Source organism: Peromyscus eremicus, chromosome 22 (genome assembly GCF_949786415.1).
Source record: "Peromyscus eremicus chromosome 22, PerEre_H2_v1, whole genome shotgun sequence".
In the NCBI taxonomy this organism is placed as follows: domain Eukaryota; kingdom Metazoa; phylum Chordata; class Mammalia; order Rodentia; family Cricetidae; genus Peromyscus; species Peromyscus eremicus.
In genome coordinates, this window is record NC_081437.1 from 29,043,949 (window position 1) to 29,070,591 (window position 26,643).

General features: G+C 43.0%; 2 protein-coding genes across 2 annotated transcripts in view; both read left to right on the forward strand.

The window, feature by feature from the left end:
• The window catches only part of Wdr35 (WD repeat domain 35), a 52,217-nt gene extending 45,617 nt beyond the window's left edge, over positions 1 to 6,600 (forward strand). The window contains exons 22-27 of the mRNA XM_059248702.1: positions 63 to 173; positions 1,078 to 1,242; positions 2,006 to 2,146; positions 2,849 to 3,005; positions 5,896 to 6,136; positions 6,426 to 6,600. Of these exons, the coding sequence (XP_059104685.1) occupies positions 63 to 173; positions 1,078 to 1,242; positions 2,006 to 2,146; positions 2,849 to 3,005; positions 5,896 to 6,136; positions 6,426 to 6,576 (966 nt within the window). The 3' untranslated portion in view covers positions 6,577 to 6,600. The remainder of the gene's footprint in view (positions 1 to 62; positions 174 to 1,077; positions 1,243 to 2,005; positions 2,147 to 2,848; positions 3,006 to 5,895; positions 6,137 to 6,425) is intronic.
• Positions 6,601 to 10,947: 4,347 nt separating this feature from the next.
• On the forward strand, positions 10,948 to 17,338 carry Ttc32 (tetratricopeptide repeat domain 32). The gene is made up of 3 exons (XM_059248339.1): positions 10,948 to 11,145; positions 16,015 to 16,181; positions 16,930 to 17,338. The coding sequence occupies exons 1-3, from the start codon at positions 11,006 to 11,008 to the stop codon at positions 17,067 to 17,069; spliced, it is 447 nt and encodes a 148-aa protein (XP_059104322.1). The 5' UTR covers positions 10,948 to 11,005; the 3' UTR covers positions 17,070 to 17,338.
• The last annotated feature ends 9,305 nt before the right edge of the window (positions 17,339 to 26,643 follow it).

Below are 26,643 nucleotides of genomic sequence, written 5' to 3' on the forward strand. Positions count from 1 at the left end.
ACTTAAAATCTAAGTGATTTCCCGGGTCCCTGAAATCCGGTAACAGTGTTTGGTGCTTACAGGAAATAGCTCAGATGTTTGTGAGAGTTGGAATGTGTGAACAAGCCGTGAGCGCATTCTTGAAGTGTAACCAGCCAAAGGCAGCGGTGGACACCTGCGTACACCTCAACCAGGTGAGGAACTGACAGTTGCCATTTTAGAGATTTTTAAGTGAAATAAAAATTAAAGTCACTGAAATGGTCTCCAGTGTAAGGTGTGGAGGGCTAGGTGTGGGTTCAGGGAAAGAAGCCTAGCTCGTGGGTGTTTGTACTTAACCTCCTGTGCTACCACACGGGGTGACCTGCTCCCAACTGCCAACCAGGGAGCACAGAACAGATCTGTGCTTTCAAGTGTTTGTCTGGAAGTAATTTCATAATTTTCTGCATTTTGTTAGGGTTGGGTTTGGTTTCCAGGAAAGGACTAGGTTAATGGTCATTCATTGCCTGGGGAAAGAATTGAGTTACTTGATCAATATTTATTTTGGCAAGTCTATTTCCTTTCTCCTTTATAGAAAACATGTATTTGATATTTAAAAAACCCTGAAATTTAACTAAAAGTGCAGAATTATTACAGAAACTGTTGGCTATCAGTATATTCTTTTAAACATTTTTGAAGTGTTTTTATAAAGATCAATTTACCTTATAAACATAATTTGTAAATGTTAAATCTAATAGGATATTTTTTTAAATGGAACTGTAAATTTATTTTATAATGAACACTAAAAAATGGATTCTTTTTCTGGCTTATAATATGTGCAAAAAGAGAATTGTAAGATTAATGTGATTATATATTTTGAGACTTTGATTTTCAAATGTACTTCACCAAGAAATCCATCTTAGATGGTTCAATCATTTTGAAATGTTTGCTTGTGTAACTTATGATTGCTCTGATTTTTAATGACTTTTAGAATGTGTACTGGTTTTGCTCTATTTTGAAGTAGTGTTAGCATTTATTGAACACTTAGGAGCTTATTGTGGGACTTTCAGGATGTAAGTTCTTTAAATATTCGGGTGACTGAATGGTATGATTTTTTCCTAGTGGAACAAGGCTGTGGAATTGGCTAAAAGTCACAGTATGAAGGAAATTGGATCTCTGTTAGCTAGGTATGCGTCACATTTACTGGAGAAGAACAAGACTCTGGATGCCATTGAGCTCTATAGGAAAGCCAGCTACTTTTTTGATGCAGCTAAACTGATGTATAAGGTAATGCACAGTCCTGCCGAACATTGTCTTGTTCTAGGCTACACTGATGTATAAGGTAATGCACAGTCCTGCAGAACATTATCTTGTTCTAGGCTACACTGATGTATAAGGTAATGCACAGTCCTGCAGAACATTGTCTTGTTCTAGACTACACTGATGTATAAGGGATTGCACAGTCCTGCAGAACATTATCTTGTTCTAGGCTAAACTGATGTATAAGGTAATGCACAGTCCTGCCGAACATTATCTTGTTCTAGGCTAAACTGATGTATAAGGTAATGCACAGTCCTGCCGAATATTATCTTGTTCTAGGCTAAACTGATGTATAAGGGATTGCACAGTCCTGCCGAATATTATCTTGTTCTAGGCTAAACTGATGTATAAAGGATTGCACAGTCCTTCTGAACATTATCTTGTTCTAGGCTACACTGATGTATAAGGTAATGCACAGTCCTGCTGAACATTATCTTGTTCTAGTTACTGCTTTAAAAAAAAAAACCTTTAAACTTCTGAAGGACACACCACTTTCTCCACTCTGATTTAGTTACTTAATAGACGTCATTTTTAAGATTGTTAGTTTCTATTCAGGTGACTAAGTTCTCAAGAAAAGACAATGACTTTTAAAATCTAAAACATAATTAAACTCATACTCCATCCTACGCTCTCCCTCCTCTTAAAGAATAAAGTCTCAGTTAAGTTCGGAAATGGTTTTATTTGTACGGATACACACCAACAAGTGTCTTCCCCATTTTGGAATGTCTAGATTGCAGATGAGGAGGCGAAGAAGAGAGCCAAGCCTCTGCGTGTGAAGAAGCTCTACGTCCTGTCAGCCCTGCTCATCGAGCAGTATCACGAGCAGATGAAAAATGCCCAGCGAGGGAAAGTCAAAGGGAAGAACTCGGAGGTAACGCAGACCATTCCAATCATTCACATAGCACACAATGGCAAGTCATCTCAGACTTCCTCCTGGACAAGCCCTTTCCTCTCTAGGCTGTGTTCATTTCTTTAAGGGGCTTGAAGAGTAGTAATGCCTCCTTTAGAGTAAGGATGCAGATTGAGAAATTGCTGTTTAGAAATATGGGGAACTGTTCTTCTTTAAGACTAGCTTCTAGGGTGCTGTAATTTACTTTTTTTTTTTTTTTTTTTTGAGACAGGGTTTCTCTGTGTAGCTTTGCGCCTTTCCTGGAACTCGCTTTGGAGACCAGGCTGGCCTCGAACTCACAGAGATCCGTCTGGCTCTGCCTCCCGAGTGCTGGGATTAAAGGCGTGCGCCACCACCTCCCGGCGTAATTTACTTTTGTTAAAGAGCTTTTAATCAGAGAATTAAAAAACTTTCTTAGAATGTATATCTACTTTTACCATAAATGAATCTCATCACATTAAATAAATTTCACATTGACTTAAAGTTTACTCAGGTCTATTTAAACGTTGGTCTTAATTTAGAAAGCTGTGGGTTGTGATGGAGAACTAGAACCTGTGATGACAGGAAAGATGATGAGCTCTTTTGTGTAGCTGCGTTGTTGATGTCTTAGTTGCAGACCTCACCTTCTGTGGAGGTGAGACTGTGTGTGTTTGCACTGACCCAGGGCACTGGCTTTTCCCCCAGGCCACTTCTGCTTTGGCTGGCTTGCTAGAAGAGGAAGTTCTCTCTACAACTAGTCGGTTCACGGACAATGCTTGGAGAGGAGCCGAGGCCTACCACTTCTTCATACTGGCCCAGCGGCAGCTGTATGAGGGCTACGTTGACACTGCGTTGAAGACAGGTGGGCCTGTCACCTGACGGGTGGGGACATTGGAAACCTGAGTGACTAGGAACTCTAATAGGCTTCTTCAGTATATACATGCAGTATAAATGTACACCTTCTGGATTAACAATACCTGAGGGCTTAGACATTTTCTGTTTATTAACTCCAATGAGTATAGTTGGGATTTTGCTGTAAACTAAAGTATACGACTGACTGACACACACAGAGACTGCAGTGTGAACGTCTGTCACCATTTACCCCACGACTCGGTCTTTTCAAGCTCCAGTTTCACTGTATGAAAGTGGAGGTGAGCTTCCCTGCCTCCTAGAGATGAGCTCATGGTGGATCACGTGAGCCTCTCCTGAAAGGGAGGTTTACTGATGGAGCCCGGGTTCTATGGCCTCTGTAAGCAGCAGCCGTGAGGAGGGAGTTGATGGTGGTGGCCACAGGCTCGTCAGTCTTTCCCTTTCTTCGTTTGAACGGAGTAGAGCAAAGCACTGTCTTAAAACCGTTCATTTAGAATGTTTCCTGGGGGCTGGAGAGATGGCTCGGCAGTTAGGACCACTTGCCACTCTGTCATGAGGACACAGTTCTGATCCCAGCACCCAGGTCAGGTAGCTCCCAGATGCTTATAGCGCCAGCTCTAGGATGTCCGACAGCTCCTTCTGGCCTCCTTGGCATGCGCCCACACACATGTGCTTACACACACACACAATAAAAATGGAAAATTTGGGGTTGGGGATTTAGCTCAGTGGTAGAGCGCTTGCTAACAAGCGCAAGGCCCTGCGTTCGGTCCTCAGTCCTGAAATAAAAAATAAAAATAAAATAAAAAATTTAAAAAAAAAAGGAAAATGTATTTTCCCCTCACAGATTGGGAATTCTAGCTTCATGTGTGTGCGGTGAGACGGAACTTGCCATCCTCTGGTCTCTGCCTGCCAAGTGCTGTAATTAGAGGCATGACCACCATCATGCTTCAGCAGACGAATTCTTAATTCCTCCCCAGTACTGTCCTGGTCTTACCTGTACTTTATTATTATCATTGTGTCTGTGATTGTACGTCACTTGTGCACAGGTGCCACAGAGGCCAGAAAGGGCGAGAGATCCCCTGGAGCTGCCGTTACGGTGGTGATGAACACTCAGAACGGGTGCTGGGAACCAATCTCAGGGCCTCTGGGAGAAGCTTCAAGGGTCTAACCACCACGCTACATCTCCAGCCTCTACTTATATTTCCTTTAATATTTAAGCTCTTCAGCGTCTTTCTTTCCCTAAAAAGAATTTTAGGTACTCCATCCTTTTGTATTTGTCCATCCAGAGGAACTCATCACTTTTTTGATGAGGGAATTCAATGAAGTCTCACTGAATTTTTGATTAGGATGTTAATTTACCAACATGGGATCACTAATATGTTAATGAGTTTTCTCATCCAGAAACTTAAAACTTTTTTTTTTTTTGTTATGAGTGTTGTCTGCATGTAGACCTACATTCCAGAAGAGGGCATCAGATCCCATTATAGATGGTTGTGAGCCACCATGTGGGTGCTGGGAATTGAACTCAGGACCTCTGGAAGAGCAGCCAGTGCTCTTAATCACTAGCCATCTCTCCAGCCCCCAGAAACTTCAACTTTTAAAAATTGTTACTGTGTCTGTTTCTTTCTTCTTTTCTTTTTCCTCTGAAGAGCTTTAGTTTACTTCTGGTTTGTTCTGAATGTTTCTTTTGGAGTTTATTCCCATTTTTATTGTCGTTAGTAATAGGTCTGTAAAAAAGGTTTTCAAATTGGCTGTTGGTTATATAAAGAAAATAATTTCTATTTTTACCTTATTTTATAGCAAATTACTTAATTTTAATTAATGTGACACAAGTTATGCAGCTTAAATATTTTACAGTTATGTGCCACTTCTAGACTTAGGCTGAGAGAAAACAGACTTCTGAGATTCTTCACCTATTGAGTCAAGAGATCCATGTCCTTCATCTTTGTCTATTTCAGTGTAAAATTATTAGAAATAGTATGTACCTTGTAACTATTGCCTGTGAAACTGCTGTGCTCCAAAGGTGAAATTAGAGGCTCTTGTTTATTATAACTCAATGAATATATTTTAAAATAAAATTGTTCCATCAACTTCTTGTTAACACTTGACCTTAGAACCAACTGGAGGGGCCGGGCGGTGGTGGTGCACACCTTTAATCCCAGCACTAGGGAGGCAGAGGCAGGCAGATCTCTGTGAGTTCGAGGCCAGCCTGGGCTACAGAAAGAACCAACTGGTGGACTCTAATGATAAGGTGCAATGGACATATTGTCATAAATTATACCATCAGAAGGACCTTTTTAAAAATGTCAGGGTCTAGAAAGGAGAAACAGAGAAATTGATGACCAATCTGATGCTGATTCTGCAGTGCATTTTAATAAGACATTCTGTCTCTAGTGCAGAAGGGTTATAGATAAGATGAGGCAGCTGTCAAAATAAACGGTCTGGGCTGACAGTGGGAAGCTCTTTGCACTCCGTCCCGTTCTCTCAGCAGGACAAAGAACATAGGGAACCTCATACTACATTGTTTCTTCTTTGTGAGCAGAAGTACATCGCCTTGAGAATAACAGCTAACGTAGTACTAATTCCCCTTGTCTGGAACGCCCCAGAAATTACTGTTGATCAAATAGAACAGAAGCCACGTGTTTCAGTACTGAACCCGTTCGGTCTGGAAGTGAGCAGGGCTGTGTGTTATTTTAGTGACTTCACTCTTAGAACCCGGGTTGTGTACTCTGCTTCCTCCTGCTGGTGTACCCGCCCTTCAGCATTGTTCTGCATTTGATGAAGCTCATGTGGGTTAAGGTAGAACAGCGTCCATGGATCCTGTCCCACACAGGCTCATCCTGTACTTGTCTTTGCGACTCTAACGGCCCCATCTTTTCTAGCTCTTCATCTGAGAGACTATGAGGACATCATTCCCCCCGTTGAGATCTACTCGTTGCTGGCGCTCTGTGCTTGTGCAAGCAGAGCTTTCGGGACCTGCTCAAAGGCTTTTATTAAATTGGAATCGTTGGAAACACTCAGTGCAGAGCAGAAACAGCAGTATGAAGACCTGGCTCTGGAAATCTTCACCAAACACACACCAAAAGACAACAGGAAGTCCGAGTTGAACAGCCTTCTGGAAGGGTAGGTGCAGCACACTTAGATGCCGTCTACCTGATTAGAAGCTTGGATATAGTAAAGCACTGAATGTTGAAGGAGTCTATGTTCATATTAAAGTCAATTTTATTTATCCTACAAGGGTGTAGTAATGCTGTATTTAAAATAGGGATTTTATTTAAAAAAATTAAGACGAAAGTATTTTATTTGAAGTTTGTCTTGGAATGTTTTTCATTCTTCAGTATTTAAACTATATCAGATAGCTAGACTAGACATGTATTTTAAAGTCTAATTGCTTTCTCTCTTATTTTTACAGCGGAGAAGGAAAGCTGCCCACGTGCCTCGCCACCGGAAGCCCAATCATTGAGTATCAGTTCTGGGTGTGCAAAGTCTGCAAGCACTATGTCCTCGCTCAGGAGATCAGTAACTACAACTTCTGCCCTTTATGCCACAGTTCGGTAGAATAAAGGACAGAACTACCTTAACTGTAACATGTGTGAGGCACATATACTTACCTGCACCTCTCTATGGAGTAATGCTTGATTTCCTTAGGTTTCACATGAAGATCAGCTCCATCATCCTGTAGCTGTACTTTTGTATAAATATATATTAAAAACAGAATGAGGGCTGGAGTGTAGCTCAGTGGTAGAGTGCTTTCCGAGCATGCACAAGGCCCTGGGTCCACTGTCAGTACTGGAAAAAAAACAAGATAGTTCGTGCATCACAGTGCAATGAGGAGAGAGCACTTGATGACTTTTCACATCAGACTTACAGGTGTGAACTTCATTTCTCTGTATTTCCTGTCTGTCCATTTATCACTTATGTAGCTTATAGTCTGTGGTGAGTTACCACAGAAATACCTCCACCAGGCAATTTTTCTCATATTGTCAAGGTTTTACTAGTTCATTAGAGACCCCTCGAGAGGCAGGTGGACATGGAGGAGGCAGGGGAGGGGCAAACCTGAGGTAGAGAGTCGATATAGTCTGTATTTCAGGGAGGTGAAGCAACTGTTGTATAGAATGAGCTCTATTTCTATTTAAGGATTAAAGTCTTCTATAGTTTATTTTCATAACTGAGGAGATGGCATTTTAAGACTTTTTATTATTTGAAGTTTTAAAAAATATTTTATCCTCATTCACGAGGAGGCATTTGGGACCCACTTTTCTTGTAATAAACCTGAATGAACTGATTCTGAGTAATGCTGTTGTTCCTTACCATCAGACTTATCCCCACTTATGCTATGGTTCCAAGAACTCCGAGGCCTAGGTGCTGACGTGTGGAACCAACAGGTAAGGCCGTGCAGGTAAGCAGTGAGCCTGAGCAAGCATTGCTGACCTGCTGTCATCCATGATACCAAGGTCACTATATTTTGCTAAAAGGTGACTTTAAAAGTCACCTTTCTATATTTCCAGAGTTCAGATCTTAGGTTCTTATGAGATTTTATTTGAAATAAACATGAAACAATAAATTATGAAGGAAAAAAATAACATGTTTATCCCATGTTGGTTACTTATGTTGTCTTTGTTGAGGTATTCTGGTAGGACAGACAGACAGACAGACAGACACAGACACACACACCACACCACTCATGTCACATTAGTTATCACACAGAGAAAAACCTAACAGTCTTTTTATGCACATGGCAGAGAATTGTGAGAATTGTTCCCTCAGAGACCACACAAAGTTCACATCAGAAACAAGGAAAAAAATCGTTACAAAGTAACAGAGTATTAGTTTTGTTGATGTAGCTCGAAACGCTCATCCTGGGTATCCAAAATGAAAACAGCAATATTATGTTGCCCTCTGCTGTCTATTTTTGTCATTATTTTCTCAACGTTTTTAAGAAAGTATTTTAACTATAAAAGTCACATGCTCATAGTATTAATTTTCAGAAATATGTGAGAATATGGATGAGAAAATAAAAGTAGCCTTAACCTTTTTGAAAACAGTGTTCATTTACACTTGAGATGAATTTCAGAAGTGAAGCTGAAGAAATGAGTGTATTACAGACAAGTGTCTCCCCAGAAGAACTGTTGGCTCTTTTCTCTCAAATTAAAAATACACCAGAAGACTAAGCTTATTTAAGCACTTTCTGATACGGTACACATTACATTTCTGGTTAGTAAAATTTCGAGAAATCTGGGCCTGGGAAGATGGAATTCGGGCTCTCAGCACCCACATGAAAACAGGCGATAGTAGCCTGCCTATAACCCCAGCAGCTGGGAGGTTCAGCTGGCATCTCCTGGGCAAGCTGGCTAGCTGGACTAGCAGAATGGTTAGCAAGAACTGGGGTTCAGCATGAGACTGTCTCAATAAAGTGCAGAGTGGCCGAGAAAGATACTCCTCTACCTCTGGCCTCATACCCTCGAACATGTGCACACACATGTGAAAAAAGACACACACAGACATTTGCATGCACCCAGACCGTATAGACACATTAAAAAATAAAGCAGAAGTTAAAAGGGTGAGAAAAGATGTGTCATGCGAATGATAAGGTCAAGAATGCCTGTATGGTCTCACTAATAACAGTTACTGATAAAAAGGGTTTTAATTTTTCAAGTGCTTTTCTATGTGAATTGAGAAGACCAGAGTTTCCCCCTTTTCATTCTGATCACATGGTATGTTACACTGATTAATTTTCATGTGTTGAGTTATCCTTGCACTTCAGGAGTAACTCCCATTTGGTTACAGTGCATAATTCTTTCAATTACTGCTGCATTTGATATGGTAGTCTTTTGTTAAGTTTCCTATTAATGCAGGCTGCAGAGATGGTTCAGCCATTAAAGGCTATGCACAACCAAAATGCCAAGTTTCACATAGATGCCAATCACAATGGGTATTGATTGGTCTGTAGTTTTCCTCTAGTGAAGCGGTTCTCAACATGTGGGTCGCAACCCCTTTGGGTTGAATGACTCATAGGAGTCGCCTAAGACCATCCTGCATATCAGATATTTACATTACGATTCATAACAGTAGCAAAATTACAGTTATGAAGTAGCAATGAAAATAATTTAATGGTTGGGAGTCAGCACAACACTAGGAACTGTATTAAAGGGTTACAACGTTAGGAAGGTTGAGAACCAGTGCTCTGGTGTCTGGCAAGCATTGACATCAGCAATATTTGCTTTACAGAATAATGTAAGATGTGTTCTTCCTGTTTTTAGAGTTTAAGGGCTGGTGTTGACTCTTCCTTAAATGCTTATATTAACTGGAATAGCCATCAGATCTAAAAATATCAGCCTCTTTCCTAGTTAGAGGTCTGTTGGCATTTTCTAGTTCTTGATTCAGCATTGGTTTCTATTTACTTTCCCATCCATCCTTTATAGAAAAAAAAATGCTGTTCTCCTTCTCTACATGATACCAACCATCATCTAATTTAAAAAGACTTTGTTTCCAGGCCGTGGTGGCATACGCCTTTAATCCCAGCACTGGGGAGGCAGATGCAGGCAGGTCTCTGAGTTCATGGCCAGCCTGGTCTATGGAGTGAGTTCCATGACAACCAGGGCTACACAGAGAAACCCTGTCTTGAAAACAACAACAACAACAACAACAACAACAAACAACCCAAACCCAAACCAAACCAAAAAACCCAAACCAAAACAAACACACAAACAAAAACAAACAAACAACCTTTAACGACTTTGTTTCCCTGCTAAGCTGCAAGGTACTGAGGACAAAAAGCTTTGTTCATTGTATTAATCCCAGTTTTAAAATGTGTGTCTGCCACACTGTAGACTTAATATATACTCTTTCAGCAGGAAGTTCCATGTTAAAGATGACAATTACTTTCCCAGTTGATGTCTTTCTTCTCTGACCTGTATTTTTATAGCTAATTCTACCAAACGCCTCATATTACTTATTTTGTATCACTGTAACCGTGCTAGTCGGGGTCACTTGTAAATAAATTCATTCGACTCAGTTTAGGGGCTGGGAAGTCCACGTATGTACAGGCCTTCCTGCCTCACCACAGCACGGCAAAAGACACACAAAGAACAGGTGTGCAGCAGTCTGCCCTTTAAATGAGTGGCACCCCTCCATTCGTGAGGGTGGAGCCCACCTGCGTTAGGTCCCACATCAACACACTACTGCATTAAGATTCCCACTCCTGAGCTGGGGGGAATACATGCAAACTGGAGCACTCCTTTTTTGTGCATTGGGAACTCTGCTCTATTTAGACAACTACATTCTTTTTATTTTTGGAACTTAATGTTCTAAATATTTAGCTTTTAATTCACCCGGAATCAGCACATAAGCACTGTATCTTAAGTGCTTCCTTAAAAAACAAAAGACCCTCTCTTAAAAGAAATTGACTTAAGGCCAGTCTTCTCCCGATCTCTGCATCAGGCTCCTCAAATAAATATATATTCATCTATCTATCATCTATCTATCTATCATCATCATCATCTATCTAATCTATCTATCTATCTATCTATCTATCTATCTATCTATCTATCTATCTATCTATCTATCTATCTATCTATCTATCTATCTATCTATCTATCTATCTATCTATCTATCTATCTATCATGTATCTATCATCTATCATTCATCTATCCATCTCTATCATCTATCGGTCTGTCTAATCTAATCTCTATCATCTATATCTCTATCAATCTCTATAATTTACCTATATCTATTTATCATCTATCTCTATCATATGTATGTATATATGTATGTATACACACATCACAAAATTTTTAATTTCCCGCCAGCTCCGCCAGGCGCTACCAGTCTATCTCGCGATACTACAGGTCCTCACACGGGACAAACTTCCTCATTCCGGAGCGAGCGGCTCGCTTCCGTTAGCCAGTGAAGTCCCGTGTGCGGACGGACGGACGGACGGACGGGCGGGCGGGCGGGCAGCTGTGGTTCCGCCTCCCCCGGAGCGAGGCGGTCATGGCCGGGCCGCCGGGCCGAGAGAGCCGAGAGGGGCCGGCCGCCCTGGCGCTAGCCCAGGCTCGCTTCGCCAGGGGCGACTTTGCCGAGGCGCAGGCGCTCTACTCCGCCTTCATCGGGCAGTGCGCGAGTCGCGGGAGGTAAGTCTCGCGAGACGGGCATGACGTGGCGGGGGCGGGGATGGTGCTGGTCCCCGGACGGACGGGCGGGCGGACGGACGGACGCGGTCCTCCGCGTCCCCCGGCGGCCCCGCTCGTGCGGTCCTCAGGACCCCGGCGAGGGCGGTGCGAGGGTTCGCGTTCAGAAGCTGGGGATTCTTAAGAGGAAGACGTCCCTTAGCACCGCGAGATTCCTTTCTAGCGAGAATCCAGCCGTCGACGGCGTTTTTAATGGCTCAGTAAAGCTCTTCGTTATTTGGATGTTGGCGTTAGAGGAGCTTATCTATCAAGCTGCACCTCTGACCCCCGCTGTAAGCCCACCCCGCTTTCAGTCTTGAGAAAACGGGGCCGTGTTTCAAGCGAACGTATTTTGGAGCTGCTGAACTGAGCCAGATGTCTGTGATAGTCCGTCTACTAAGATTTTGACATCTGGGGGGGTCTTGATTGGGTTCCCGTCCTCTGCCAGCTAAAGAATTAAAAGGCAGTAAAAAAAAAATCTCAAGCCAGGGCAGGTAGCAGCGGTGAAAACCTCAACAACAGCTAATGAGTGAAAGGACAGCTAACGACGGCATTATAACGAGGAAGGGTTTTCTAGGGGTGAGGAGACGTGCAGCAGGCAGAGCGGAGGGGGATTTCAGGAACCCCCAAATCCAGTCTTCTGGGGGGTGTTTAGGGACTGAGGGTTGGTCAGTTTGAACACAGGGTGGCTGAAAGGTCCTGAACTTTGGCCTAAACATGTCCTGATCCAGCTTCGAACTTGTGTAGGGGAAGAGCAGATCCATCAGCAGGGGGCCCTCCTGGTGGGAGAAAAGTCCCACCAGGCCTCCTTTTTAGGCCGCCAGGTTTTTGTTTCAGGTCTGTAGGGTGAGGAAGAAGCCGGCCAGCTTGTCCTGCCTCCTCTCCTGATCCGTCTACCTGCCAGGGAAACCTCAGCTCCCAGTCTCTCTGTACTGATTGTGAACTGGTGGTTAAACCTGGAGACTTGATCCAACTCAGAAAGGAGAACTTTTCTGTCTGCAGGTTCGCACTTCCACTGTGAGCACTTGAAGCCTGGTTTTACTCTTTGTGATGTTAGCAGGCTGGTTAACTTCTCGGTTGACGCCTGGGTGTGTAGCATTAGTTACATTGCTGTGCTTGTGGATGGTGTGGAGCCAACACAGAGAAATTGGTTGGGCAATTTCTCGACGCTTGTGTGACCTGCAACATCACCCTTCTCTCGCTTGGAAGTTTGATTTTGAGACATGGTTTCCCCATGCAGTCCTGGCTGTCCTAGAACTCCCTCGGCACTCCAGGCTGGCCTTGAATTCAGAGATCCACCTGCCTCTGCCTCCCAAAGGGCTGGGATTAAAGCCACTGTGCCTGGCTTGTCCTGGAAGATTTTTTTTTTTTTTTTTTTTTTGTGGAATGCAAGCTTGTCTTTTGTATGAGATCTAATACTGAAGGCTACATTCCTACTTGTTTGTAAGACTCAAGTGGAATTAAGTCAGAAAGCCAAAATTGTTTTCTCATTTTAACAGTACATTAACATGATAGTTAACAGAAATTTCTTTATTAAAAAATCCAGTGTTTTTATTAGTGCTTTGAGAATTTCATACAGTGTATGTTGATAATCTTCACTCACTCCCCACTACTCATCTTAACTCCACTCAGCTCTCCTCCCACTTCTTCAGCCTTGTGTGTGTGTGTGTGTGTGTGTGTGTGTGTGTGTAAAATCACAAAGTCCCATTTTGTGCTGCCCATTTCTCAAGGATGTGGGCCATCCAGGAGTTAGGTCGACCTACCCGGGGCTATACCCTTAAAGAAAACTGCCCTCCTGCCCTCCCTCAGATTCCCCTGTCTGTAGCTCCTCTGGGGTTGGGACTCTGAGCCCCTCCTCATCAGTGCTGGAGTGTTAACTGGCTTGATCGTGTGCAGACAACCGCAGCTGTTGTGAGTCACGAATGCAGAGGTCCTGCAATGCCCAGAAACCGCTGTTTCACTGTTTCTCATCCCCAGGCTCTTCCAGGTTTTCTGACCTCTCTTCCCCATCCCCTGGGCCTTGGTGGTGGGAGAAGGGCGTTGATGGAGGCGGAGCCTTCCACTGACACTTTGTTAATAGACATTTCTGCAGAGATGCTAAAATGATGTTTCCACTCCCCTCTCACCTCCACCACCACTCCCGATAAACAAAGCTAGCAAACACAGGAGACTCTGTTTCTCCTCTTGTTTAAGGCTCGAGTGGGCTTGCCCAGGAAGTTTCAGAAACAATTAGCAACAGGTGTGTGGACGCTACTTGGGCGTGTTAATCCTCCTCCTTTGCACATCTCAGCCCAAGAACCTCCATCCACCACAGCAAGCCGATCTCCATCCTGTACAGGCTGGAAAAACCTGCCCGGCTTAGCTGTAAGAGTTCAGCATGCTCACCTTCTGGTCTCAGCTTCACTGTATCGCTGGTGCCTTGTCCCTGGCCAGTTTCTCATCTGTAAAATGAGCCTTCAGTTTCCTTAGAGTTCAGAAGTTGAAGTCCATCAGTTCAGCTCCTTAAATACATCTTTGGAAATTTAAATTTGTGTTTTAAAACATCGAGTGGCTGAATCATTTTGAAACGGTGTTTGCAACCCTTGATTGCTTTTCACTCGGATTTGTCATTTTTTTTTCAAATACCCAAGGAGCAGCTTTAGCCGTAATTTAATTTTTCAAATATTTATCTTGTCCGAAGTTAGCTGATGCTAAAATTCCATATTCAGATTAGGTAACTTGGTTAAATGCAGTACAGAAAATACTATTGTGGGTTGCAGTTGGGTAAAGGTCTTGCCATACGAGCCTGATGACCTGAGTTCAAATCCTGGATTGTGTGTGAGGCTGGAAGGAGAGAACCACTCTTCAGAACTGTCCTCTGGCCCCTATAGACACATGGCGGCGTGTGTCCTCCTACCATACCCACATACCAAAAGAAATACATCTTTAAAAAATCAGTATTATAACAATGAAAGTCAATGTTCAGTATTAGCCCATCTCTCTCTTTTTAAAAATAGACTTCTTATGAATTTGTATAGGTGTTTTGCCTACATATGTGTCTGTGTACCAAGTGCATGCTATACCCACAGAGGCCAGGAGAGGTCATTAGATTTTCTGGTATTGGAGTTCAGGTGGTTGTGGAGGAGAGGTCATTAGATTTTCTGGTACTGGAGTTCAGGTGGTTGTGGACCACCGTGTGAATGCTAAGAATCGAACCTGGGTCCTCTGGAAGAGCAACAAGTGCTCTTAACTGTTGAGCCATCTCTCCAGCCCCTGCCCATGTCTTTAAGATTGCAAACAAAATGTCTACTTTCATGAAAAGTAGGATTTAGAACTTCCCTTAATGAAATCTAACATTCTATAATTATCTGAAGATAAGACTTGATAACAAAGCTTTGAAACCTCAAATGAATAAAGAAAATTTTACTGAGGTAGATTTTCTTTCTGAAGTCTGGGGTCAGCAGTTCAACTAGTGTCATAACAGAGGGAAGACATGCATCTTTCTGTTCTTTGGCCTTTAATGGTGGTGTTAGTGACCTTAAGAGGTGTCCTTGTGTCCATCTTAATCAGTCAGAGCTGACAAAATGAAAATTCTACGTTACAACAGTTTCTCCCCACTATTTATTACGAAGTTTAAACTGCAGGACCGTGTGGAGCACTTGGGAGCCAGAGGCCAGCCAGCTCAACATAGTGAGTCCCAGGCAAAAAACAAAACAAAACAAAACAAAAAAACCCAAAACAATCACCCACCCCACTCCCCACTGTCCAATAAACTGCAAGGACCCCTGTGTGCAGCAGCAGTCATAGTCCCTGTCTGAGTTCTCAAGGATTAATGTCAAGAGAAACAGCAGATGGGCCAGCAACTGAGTTCGATTCCTGGAGTCCACGTAAAGGTGGAAAGAGAGTACTGAAGTCACAGAGTTTTTATTTACCTCCACGTGCCTGCTGTGGCATGTGCACTCTCTCTTACACACAAACACACACACACACACACACACACACACACACACACACACACACACACTAATACATTTTTCTTTTTTTAGAAAAAAATAGGTGACTGCTGTTACCAATATTTTCTGAGGATTATGCTTTGTACCATTGGGTATAACAGAAGAGGACTTGAACATGTAGTTCTTCTGTTTAGTGCAAATTTGACAATCACTTTGGTGAAAAAGGAAGGAAGGAAGGAAGGAAGGAAGGAAGGAAGGGAGGGAGGGAAGGAAAGGAAAGGAAAGGAAAGGAAGACAGAAAGACAGAAATACCCCTAGCTCGGAGCAGTGAAGAAGGTAGTGGGGGAGGCCTTGACCTCCAGGCTGCTCCCAACTGCTGGTGTCTTGAACTCTCACAGGAAGGGAAGAACTGTGGAATATTCTGCCGATGGTTAACCACTGTTTGACCAGTGTTTCTTGACTTCAGATCCAATTGTTTGAAGACCACTGACATTTTAGAGTGAATTAAAAGTGGCTGTGACACTTAGGTAGTAGCACACTGGTGACCTGGGTGGGCTTTCCTTGACCAGCATGCATTTCTTCCCTCCAGTGTGGGCTCTGAAAATGTTCAGCAATCATTTTAGTATGGAGCAAAACCTGTTGGTAATGAACAGGGGCTTTGAAGACTCTAAAATCCACGGACTTCAAATCCACGTTGTGCGGTAGCCCCACGAAAGTCACCGATGGCCCTAAACAGAAATTGATTTCAGGTTCTCAAGCACATTTTGCTTATTCAACTTGGCGTTTCAGCTTCCACACAGCGTGTTGTAGGCTATGGTGTCTGACAGTGCCCCAGAGAGTGTGGCAGTACAAGGGAGGGGCGTTTAACAATGTGCTTTCAATGTGGACTTTTTGTTTAAAGCAAATGCAGCCCCAAGGATTTGGCGACCGCATATAACAACAGGGGGCAAACCAAGTACTTCAGCGTTGATTTTTATGAAGCCATGGACGACTACACGTCTGCTATAGAAATCCTGCCCAACTTTGAAGTTCCGTATTACAACAGAGGCTTGATACGCTATAGGCTGGGTAAGGTTTTGTTTTTCTCTAGTGTTTTTGCTTTTCTCATGGATTGTATTCTGTTGCTTCAGAGTGATCAACTGTTGTGAAGGAGTCAAGTTTGACAGTTAGGTGAATTTTAGGTTTAAAAGGCATTTCCTAGGCATGCTCTGAGAATGGGACCTGGACACAGGAGCAAGTTTGACCCCATTACTCTGTCCTCACGATGAGGGTAATACTGACTGGCACCTGCGACACTTTCTAGTAGAAAAGGCAGGGCACAGTTGAAAGTGAAGTTTTTAGAAGCCTGGATTAAAGAGGCTTTGGATACTGTTTCCCACTGAAAATAAAAAGAAAAAAAAGATCTATTTCTCAGTTTTACTGCAGCTACGTAAAACGGTTGATACAGTTTTGTTGACATTTATATGCTCCCCACCTATTAAATCGGATACAAAGCATCACTAATTTTCTTTGTTTTTTGTGTTTTGTGTTGTTGGAGATTGAACCCAGGGCCTCATGTTGGTAGATGAGTGCTAATGTTGCTGAGCATCATTCCCTGTCCTCCATCACTGATTTTAGAGTCGCTCGCTCCATAAGGGCACACATTATTTTGACAGAGCATCTTAGATCACTGAGAGAGGCAGCTTCCTTTTGGAGGCATTTTTGAAAGCTCGTAAATGTGAAACTATGTATATCCAAACTTCACTGTGCAGTTGTGAAAATACTCAACTTTTTTTTTTTTTTTCCTTTTCTTTTCATCTCTGGGACTCTGCTGTAGGGTATTTTGATGAAGCTTTGGAAGACTTCAAGAAGGCATTAGACCTCAATCCTGGATTTCAAGATGCTGTTTTGAGCTTAAAACAGACCATTTTAGACAAAGAAGAAAAACAAAGAAGAAATGCTGAGAAAAGTTACTGAAACTTAAGTTCTTGAAATTTTAACTCAGGGTCCTTAAACCTACATCTGATTAGCTCTAAGATGTACACAGAACTATTTTGATTATGTGAGAGACTGCATTTTAGAAGTGAAAGTAAAATAATATGTTTAATCAAAGTTACTCATTTCAAGAGAGACCATGTTGGATAGATCTTTTAATAGAGTAAATAGATAATATCAATGTACATTATTATAACAAAATATTTAAATCGGTATGTATGATTTTTAGTAAAGGTTTTATTTTTACTACATATTTTTATTCCTGAATTTTAATTTTTTCCCCACCCCTAGAAAGATTGCTGGTAAAATACAATCCAGACATAAACTCCCTCACGTAGGTTCACCAGTGAACGTATCACGTTTGCTTTTTCTGTATTCTTTTTTCTTTCTTTTTTTTTTTTGGTTTTTCGAGACAGGGTTTCTCTGTGTAGCTTTGCGCCTTTCCTGGAACTCACTTGGTAGCCCAGGCTGGCCTCGAACTCACAGAGATCCGCCTGGCTCTGCCTCCCGAGTGCTGGGATTAAAGGCGTGCGCCACCACCGCCCGGCCTGCTTTTTCTGTATTCTTAAAACCAAAACCTTCCACTTCCAAGTGTGAGGCAGGAGGATTGCTGTGATTTCGAGGCCAGCCTAGGCTATAGAGTCCCTCGAACAAAACCCAACAAAATAAGACAAAAACCAGACAGATTTTTTTGCTGACCCACTTGAGAATAAAATACTTATGTCACAGTACCCAGACGGATTTTTTTGCTGACCCACTTGAGAATAAAATACTGATGTCACAGTACCCAGATGGATTTTTTTGCTGACCCACTTGAGAATAAAATACTGATGTCACAGTATTTCACCCATAAACAGGTTCCTCCTGCATCTTCCTAAATACAGTTCTCCGCAGCCACGTGCCACTGTAACACCTAGTAAAAACAATACTATAATATGCTCCATATCCAGGCCATGTTCACATTTCCCCTGTGACTTCGGATAATTGCATCATGTTCTCATGTCTCAGTGTCTGAGTCTTTTCCTCTGGGGTCGTCCCCTCCTCATTTTCTCCCCACAGCTCTTTGAGAACTCGCTTACTTTTCATTTGGTAATGGACTGAGAGACAGGACTCCTGGGCTTAAAAATACGTGCCCATCTTATGGGAGAGCAGTGGGAAACATTTCATCCTACACTTGATGTTTGTCCAGAAATCATGAGAGAGATAGATAGGCTAGGGCTTGAGGATTGAAGACAGCTTCTGTCTCGATGTCTATGATGATGAACACTATCAGTAGTTCTCAAATACTGCTCCAAGTCTTTATGAAATGGTGTGGGGTAAGAGGGAGCTGACCAAGTACAAACATATATTAATGCAAAGCTTAAAAAATCTGTTTTGGGTTCTGCCGACAACCGTCAGGCTCTCACGAACTGGGAAGAACTTGGAGGAAGCAAGCCAAAGCCAGCGCGTCCCATCAACAATTTTGTTTTTATTGTTGTGGTTTGGCATCCCGAGATACAGACCCTCAACTCTGAGGTCTCCCAAACTGGTTTATTGCTGCTGTGGGAACGCTGTTCTGGATGGAAATTGCCCCCACTGGAGAGAGACAAAGCGCATTTGCCTGGCATCCGGAGCCTTCCCTGCAGAACTCCCGTGGCTTCGGATGCCATCACTATCACACCCTTAACTTTATTTATTTATCTTTTCTCTTTCTTTCTTTTTTTTTGAAGTGATCTCATGAAGCAGAGAAAGTAATTGCCCTGTTGGTAATTTGGAAATAATATCTGGCAAAATTTATGGAGAATTTGTGCTGCAGGTGAATGCCTGTGAAGAGGAAATCTGGTTCGATGGCCAGAAATGAAAAGCTGCTCCATTTTCCTAATTGCTCACGTCTTCCAAAATGATCTATCTCTGTTGGGAAGGGCATTACAAGAATTTATAATATTGCATGAAAACAGAAAGCTCCCTTAAAAAAAAAAAAAAAAAGCCCGTTCGTAAGAAAACAAAAACAAAAAAAGCCCAAGCTGTCCTGACCTTGGGAGAGCTAAACACATTTCCACCCAGAGAATCAAGTAATACTTAAACAATTTTATTTTCTCTTGGCTCCTCCTCTCTCTTTTCTACTCACAACTGGAGTCAGATGTAGTATGAAAAAGAAAACTTGTTAAAACATTTTCATTTGCTTTGCTAGATTTTATTACTCAAAGTTTCTACATTTCTCAGAAAAACAAAACCACTGACGCATAGGATCAACCCTCGCCGACACGTAGTTTCCCTTGTCTTTTACTGGACATAACTAACTAGTATGTTTACTGTGTTCTATCTTCTCCAAAACTAGGCTTCTCACAGCTGGGGCCTGTTTCTCACTGGCTGGCGGATACCTTGGGTAGTTAACTATTGTTTATCCTCATGACTGTTCCAATTGCCCCGCATCTCATAGCTGCTAGAAAAGTGCCCAAAACCGGCATCGCCCCTCTGCAAAAAACAAAACAAAACAAAACAGGACTTGCAGTTCATTATACAAATTGTTTCACAAAGGGTAGTAAAATGGGAGTTAAGTGGATTTAAATTACTTTCTCGAGTTTAGAAAATGATTTGTAACACTGGTTGAGCTGTTTTTCTCTTCCAAGGTTGGAACTGAAGGAAGTCCCTGGACTGATTTGACAGCAGCAGACGACAGTGAGGGAGCAAGCTAGATTTCCTAGTCAGCCCTCCATCCTCAAGCGTGATCTGATTGCTTTTCCTGTGGCATTCCTGGGTTCTCCGACCCTCGCTGGCATCTCTACCCTACAGGGTTAGCGGTATGCTGTTTTGGAGGTCGTAAATCTTCCAGTGGGCATGCTACATTTTATTCCTGCCACTCAGGGCAAACCAGTTCACTGTTTATACTGTGTGAAGACTCAAAGTCTCTATCTGCTGGGTCTAGACGCCTTAAAAATTTAACTTGAGGTTCCACATAGTTAAATCTTTCAGTTACTTAACGACTTCAGTTTGTCAACCAAAATGCTTCTGAGTGAAAGCTATTAACCATGAAGAGAAAGTTTCTGTTACATTTAATTGGAAATTTATACATTCTATTTTATCCCATCTACTTTCTTTTTTTTATTTTATTTATTTATTTTTATTTATTTATTTTTTTATTGTGTGTAGCCCTGGCTGTCCTAGAAATTGCTTTGTAGAGCAGGCTGGCCTCAAACTCAGAGATCTGCCTACTTCTGTCTCCCAAATGCTGGGACTAAAGGTGGACACCACCTTACCCCACTTACTTACTTTCACAATAGAAAAATAAATCAGTGACAACAAGTGTCTCTAACAGTGTAAACAATCAGTTGGCAATAAACTTATAGAATCAATGTTTACTTTTTCCCTGAAGTATTATGAAACAGTTTTATTGGGATATAATTTACATATTCAACCAATCCATTTGAAGTTATAGTTAGGAGGTTTTAATTACATTCAGAGTTTCAACACCAGTTTTTAAAAACCTATTTTCAGGCTTTGGGGTGGGGCTATCTCATGGTCTTGCCTTTGAAGAATACTTTGTCAGTGCAGAAAAACACCTTTAGTTGAATTAAAGATCAACTACAAGCATGCTTCAGACAGCACATGCATAAGACAGATCAAAGGTGCTGCCCCTCTTGGCTTTCCCAAAATGTACCACACGGTTTAAACCTTTATAATAGTCTCTGGCTAGAAACTTGAGTAGAGGAAATGGGTTCTACCTGCTTGGAACAATAATGTTAAATGATAGATTTTCTTGGATTGTTTGAGTTAGCAAGTGATTGTTTTGAAAAATTAATTGTTGGGACTGGAGTGACGTCTTAGATGCTAAGAGCACTGGATGCTCTTCCAGAGGACCCTGGTTTAATTCCTAGAATCCACATGGTGCCTCACAATCATCTATAACTCCAGTTGTTCCAGGGGATCCAATGCCACCTTCCTGCATCCTCTGGCTCTTCATGCATGTGGTGCACAGACATACATGCAGACAAGACCCCTATACATATACAATAATAAAACTCAATCAACTGTTGAGATATGTGATGTGAGAACCCCGTGAACAGGACTTTGAACTGCTGCTTTGTGCGCCTCGTACGGTTTTAATGTTTATTTAGATTTCGCTTTTAGTGTTTTCTAGATTTCTAAAAAAATGTGCCAATTAATCAGGGAAATAGCATCCCAGTTTGACATGGCAGCAGAGCAGAAAGGGGAAAGAGGTTTACAACATTTCTTAGCCAGTGTTAGGGGACCTCAAAAGACTCTTCTCTCCATGAAGAAGAAAGGAGGATGATAAATACAGTTTTTTTTCCCTGTGTAAGGTTTTCCTTGGTACCATTAAACAACAGCTCATGCTTTTTAAAATGATAGGAACATAAAAAAACACAAAAGCAAGGGCGAAAGACAAATGATGGAGACCTAGAAGTGAGAAACCTTTAGAAAGTTGGGCCGGGGAATATACAGATGACAAACGGAGAGAGCACTTGTGTCCTGCGTTAGTGATGCCAGTGTGCACGCGTACCACCCGAGGGGTGGATTCCATCTTGGTTTCCACAGAGGACAAAGCTGAGGCCAAGACAGGAACTTCCCAAGTCCATACAGACATCTGGAACCACAGTAGCAATTGGTGTTTGTTCTCCAGCTGGCATCGGCTCAAAGTAGATATGTAGGTTTTTTTTTTTTAGTCCCAATTAAAAAAAAATAAATTGCTTATAAAATGTTTTAGTGCCCATCAAGGTGAGTATCCAAACAATGTTACATTGATTTTTTTTTTTTTTTTTGCCTTTTATAACAGCGTTATTGCATCGCTGGAATTGCTTGTGGCTCATTTTCACTCCTGATTGAAAACAGACCCAGGAGATGGTGAAAAGCAGATTAATATTAAGAGCAAACTCCACTTGGAGACTTGGAGGCCACGGCTGCCAATATGTAGATTTGTGTCTTATGTTGAGCAAAGGCATCCAACACTTAGAAAGAGTGAACCAGACGAGTGCACGCTCTTCCAGAATCACAGGCATCCCCGCCAAACATACCCACCCAAGGACGGTTGCATTCCGGTGATTGAGACCAGGGCCCGAGGTTACATGAACTTGTCCGGTTTTGTCCAGAGGGCATGCAAATGAATCGTCTGGTAGGCAAGATAATCCCAAAGGTCCCGGTTTTATTGCCCTCCAGGGCACCCACCAGTTTGGCCTCTAAGAGGGCAATGTGAGTTCTTCACCTGAATTCTCCTTGCGTTGCCTGAGAATCCTCACCTCTCAGCACCTCGGGGTTCTCTCCTGGATGCCGTGATTTCATTCCGTGTTCTTATAGGGCTCATTTAACCTAAGATTTTAATATTTGACAGTACTATTAAAAAAATTAGCACCTTAGATAGAACGTCTCGGTATACGGGCCTGTTATTTCTAGCAGGAACAAGGGTGGAGAGGGTCCCAAAGGGTCGCTTTTTCCTGTTGTCACATGAGCAGAAGTTTAATTGTGCCCTGAAGCGATGTACAGGGAAACGCTTTCACTTTATGCACACAGAAAAGCAGCCCAGCTACAGAAGAGTGTCTGTGAAATGCCAAGGCTCCCCCATGGTTTCTACTCTTACTTTCATATAGTTACCACCATTTAGTTCCTATCTTTCAAGATCACTTCCTTTGTACACATACATGGTCTCTTTCACACATACATCTACAAGCAAAGAATTCTGTTGTGCACATCATCAAGCAGCTTGAGTTATTTTAATATTGTGGCCATGTTTACATAGAGGAATATAAACCACCTTAAAAATGATTGCTTCTATTTTGTTATGAAGTCATTGCAGGGTAATAATAATTGAACACTACAACAGTTATATATGAAAGCCAAGGTACCACCTACACATGCCCTTTACCAGGCAATAACTTAATTAGCATAACTAGAAGCCAAGGCTCCAAAATACATCTATTCCTGCTGATCACATCTTTAGAAAATGCCTTTAGTTCTGGTTGGGTATAGGGGTGCATGCCTGTGACTCCAGCATTTAGGAGATGGATCAGGACTTTAAGGTCATCCTTGGCTACATAGTGAGTTCAAGGTTAGCCTGGACTACATAAGACATCTCAAAACAAGACTGACTTTTGGTTCTATTGGTATCTTAGTGGCTATTCTTTCTAGACAATTTTGGATGGTTTGTACCAAGAATGCTGCTGAACGTAGTCTTCTGAACATTATTTCTCATTGGTGAAAAGCTCTTTGGAGGATTACAGAGTTGATGAGGCACACGCTTCCCTTGGCCCACACTCGTGTCTGGGGCTTGCCCCATGGCTGACAGAATCCCTCTGTGTGTTCCCATACCCAACTCCCGCCTGCTAACCTCCCATGGACCCAGGTCCTAGAAGTTTTCATTTCAACATGCTCTAGCTGCATGTCAGAATCCATCCCCTGCCTGTGTAGTACAAGTGTTCTGCTTTGCCCTCACCCAAAGTCTGCTTTCACATGGCTGCAGAGTGGGGTCCTTCATGTGTGATGGTTGCCTCATAGGGTAAGTAGCTCTTACAGAGGCCAGCACTACAGAGCCTTGCCTTCGCTGTCTCTCTGGGGACCCCTCACTCCCTAGCCTTTTTTTTTAAAATTTGATATTTTATATATTTTTATTTTATGTGTAGAAGTGCCTGACTATATGTCTTTGTACCATGTGCATGCAAAGCCCACAGAGGCCAGGAGGGTATCTGACTACCTGTGACTGGAGTTAAAGATGGTTGTGAGCCTTCATGTGGGTGCTGGGAATTGAACCTGGGTCCTCTGTAAGAGCAGCCAGTGCTCTTAACCTCTGAGCCATCTCTCCAGCCCTCACTCCCTAACTTTGCCTTGGTCTTTCTACCACGACCTGCTTAAAAGCACAAATCTCACTCACCCCTTCGTGCCTTTATATTCTCTCTACATATACCATGCTTTATTCGCCTGGTCTTCGTGTCTGCTCCTCCCCGGCAGGTGAATTAGGGGGCAGCGATCTGTGTCTGTTTTGTTCACTGCTGTGCCCGCAGCACCTAGAACGGCCAGGGGTCTCAACTGTGTGGAGTGGATTAAGGAGCCAATTTTCACCTGCAGTTTCGTAGATTAATCCCTGGCTAATAGGGATGGGATGCGCCAATGCTTGGTCCTTCTTGGTTGACCTTGGAAGTTGGGCGTAATCTACAGTGACGTTTTCATTTTACTTAAAGCAGTCAACCCTTGTGGTTTAATCTAGAAAAAGAAGGCCTTGGAGATGGTGAATTTCAGCAGTGATTTTGTTTTAATACAACTTCATAACAGGTGCCTGTGATGGGTTGAACTGTATTATTGTGAAAGACAGGATGCAGGCTTCACTACAGATTCCTGACATGCTATCTTATTTGGGAATGCAGACAGTACATATCTACTTAGTTAGGACAGTATAGACAGAGAAGATGAGTCCCTAAGCCAATGACTGATGTCCTTATGTAACACCACCCCATATGACCGGTGTCTTTAGAATAAGAAAGACACTTGGACAAAGACACATGGAAGGCCACTTGTGAGGCTTTTGCAAATTATGATCTACAAGCGAAGGGTTGTCTGGGGTGCCAGAAACTGAAAGAAGCATGGAGAATCCTTTCCTGGAGGCTTTGAGAGGATGAAGATCCTGTCTACACCTTGACTTTGTACTCCTAATCTCCAAACTAGGAGTGTAGCTGGAGTTTTCCTGCCTGGCCCACAGTCAGGGCAAATCTCTTTCACCTGCCAGTCCCACAGCCTCTCAGACCCGACCAAGTAAACACAGAGACTTATGTTGCTTTCAAACTGTATGGCCGTGGCAGGCTTCTTGCTAACTGTTCTTATAGCTTAAATTAATCCACTTCCTTTAATCTATACCTTGCCACATGGCTCGTGGCTTACCGGCATCTTCACAAGCTGTTTCTCATCGTGGCGGCTGGCAGTGTCTCTCTGACTCAGCCTTCCACTTCCCAGCTTTATTCTCCTCCTTGCCCCGCCTATACTTCCTGCCTAGCCAACGGCCAATCAGTGTTTTATTGATTAATTAGCAACACATTTGCCATACATCCCACAGCATAGGAGAGTATACAAGTTAGCGCTCCTTTGTCATGGCAAATGTTGGGAAGATGTGACCACACCTAATAAGTATGAGTTCAGTTTTCAAGGGACAGGATTTTGGCACAAGTGCATTTGTGTTCTGGTACCCACAGATGTAGCCCTGTTGAAGAAAAGGTGTGCCTTTTGATGGAGCAACCTTATAAACAAGATTTCCGAGATCGGGGAGCAGAGAGAGGGGCTGTGTGTGTGTCTCTTTCTTTGATCGTGACCTTGACTTGAGGAACCTATGACTCAGCGCTGTGCAAAACATGCTGCCTGCTGAGAAACTCATAATCACGCCGTGTGTGGTTTCGAGACACTCCACTCTTGGAGAGCCGAGGCCCTTCCGAGTCGAGATTGGAAGAGTGGGACTCACCTCAGGCTGCCAAAAAAACAAAGCATTCCTAGCAAGCCAGGTGAAAAAATATCCAAGTTGGCTGCCAGGCAGGACGGGGAGCTGTCAGTCTGGGGCTCACAGAGCAATAATAATTTCCATCGCAAAGATTAGCTGCCAGTAGAGTCGTCGGAGTTGGACCAGCCTCTTGAACTGGGAGGTGCTTGCTTGTGGCACCCCATCCCCCCCAATCTGTCATTCCAGTGTGGGTCACAGTTGCTGGTGATCACTTCCTCCCCCTTGGTCTCCTCATCCCTCACTTCTGCTTCTCTCAGTGTTCCGCCCGAAGATGAATACCATCTTTCTCCTTTACTTAAATCTTCGCTTATCCTTCAAGAACCATCCCAGCCACTACCGTGAAACCCTTCCCATCACTATCATCCTCCCCCACCCCCCAGTTCACACCTCATTTTCCAGTTCCCACTGCTCTAATGGGTTACTCAGCTACTGAGCATGTCCACAGAGAGTGGTCTGGGCATGACCCGGGCTCTGCTAGGAATGTAGACCCTTGGAGCTGGAGGTAGAGCTGAGTGGTACAGTCTGTGTTTAGCAATGTGTGGGCCTCGGAGGATGAAGAGGATGGAGGGAGGAAGGGGAGGGAAGAACGGAAGGCAGCAAGGAGGCAAGTGAAGGAAATGTAGGTTCTAAATAGGCTGCAGGTTACTGTCATTTGCTCTGGATTGGTTTCATCCGTAGGTGGTTCTGACGGGAACTAAAGGCTAAGCCCTCCGCTCTGCGGCCGTGCTACACAGTTCCTGGTGTCCAGACCAGCAGTGTTAGCGACACCCAGAAAGTTGGGAGAGATGAAGATGAGGTGGGTTTAGATCCCACCTCAAAGCAGCTGAATTCGACTTCCTAGAATGTGGGGCCCAGCCAGCTAAACAAGCTCCACGAAGACTCTCCTGTGCCCTCAAGTCTGAGAACCGTAAGTCTAATGAGCATCTGATTAGACCTTTTCATTCCATATTTGTCTCTCCCACAAGACGGGAAAAGGTGCTTGTGTCTTAGCACTGACCCTCTTCTAAGCATGGGAAGATGGACATCTAGGATCACCGGTGAGTTTTTCCTCCCCCACCCGACTCCGAACAAGTATGTGGGTGCTGGGGAGGA

Bases quoted from the DNA above. Each gene is read 5' to 3' on its own strand.
- Ttc32 (XM_059248339.1), top strand. From the start codon at position 11,006: ATGGCCGGGCCGCCGGGCCGAGAGAGCCGAGAGGGGCCGGCCGCCCTG. The intron at 11,146-16,014 runs GTAAGTCTCGCG...TTTTGTTTAAAG, and splicing joins CAGTGCGCGAGTCGCGGGAG to CAAATGCAGCCCCAAGGATT. The intron at 16,182-16,929 runs GTAAGGTTTTGT...ACTCTGCTGTAG, and splicing joins CTTGATACGCTATAGGCTGG to GGTATTTTGATGAAGCTTTG.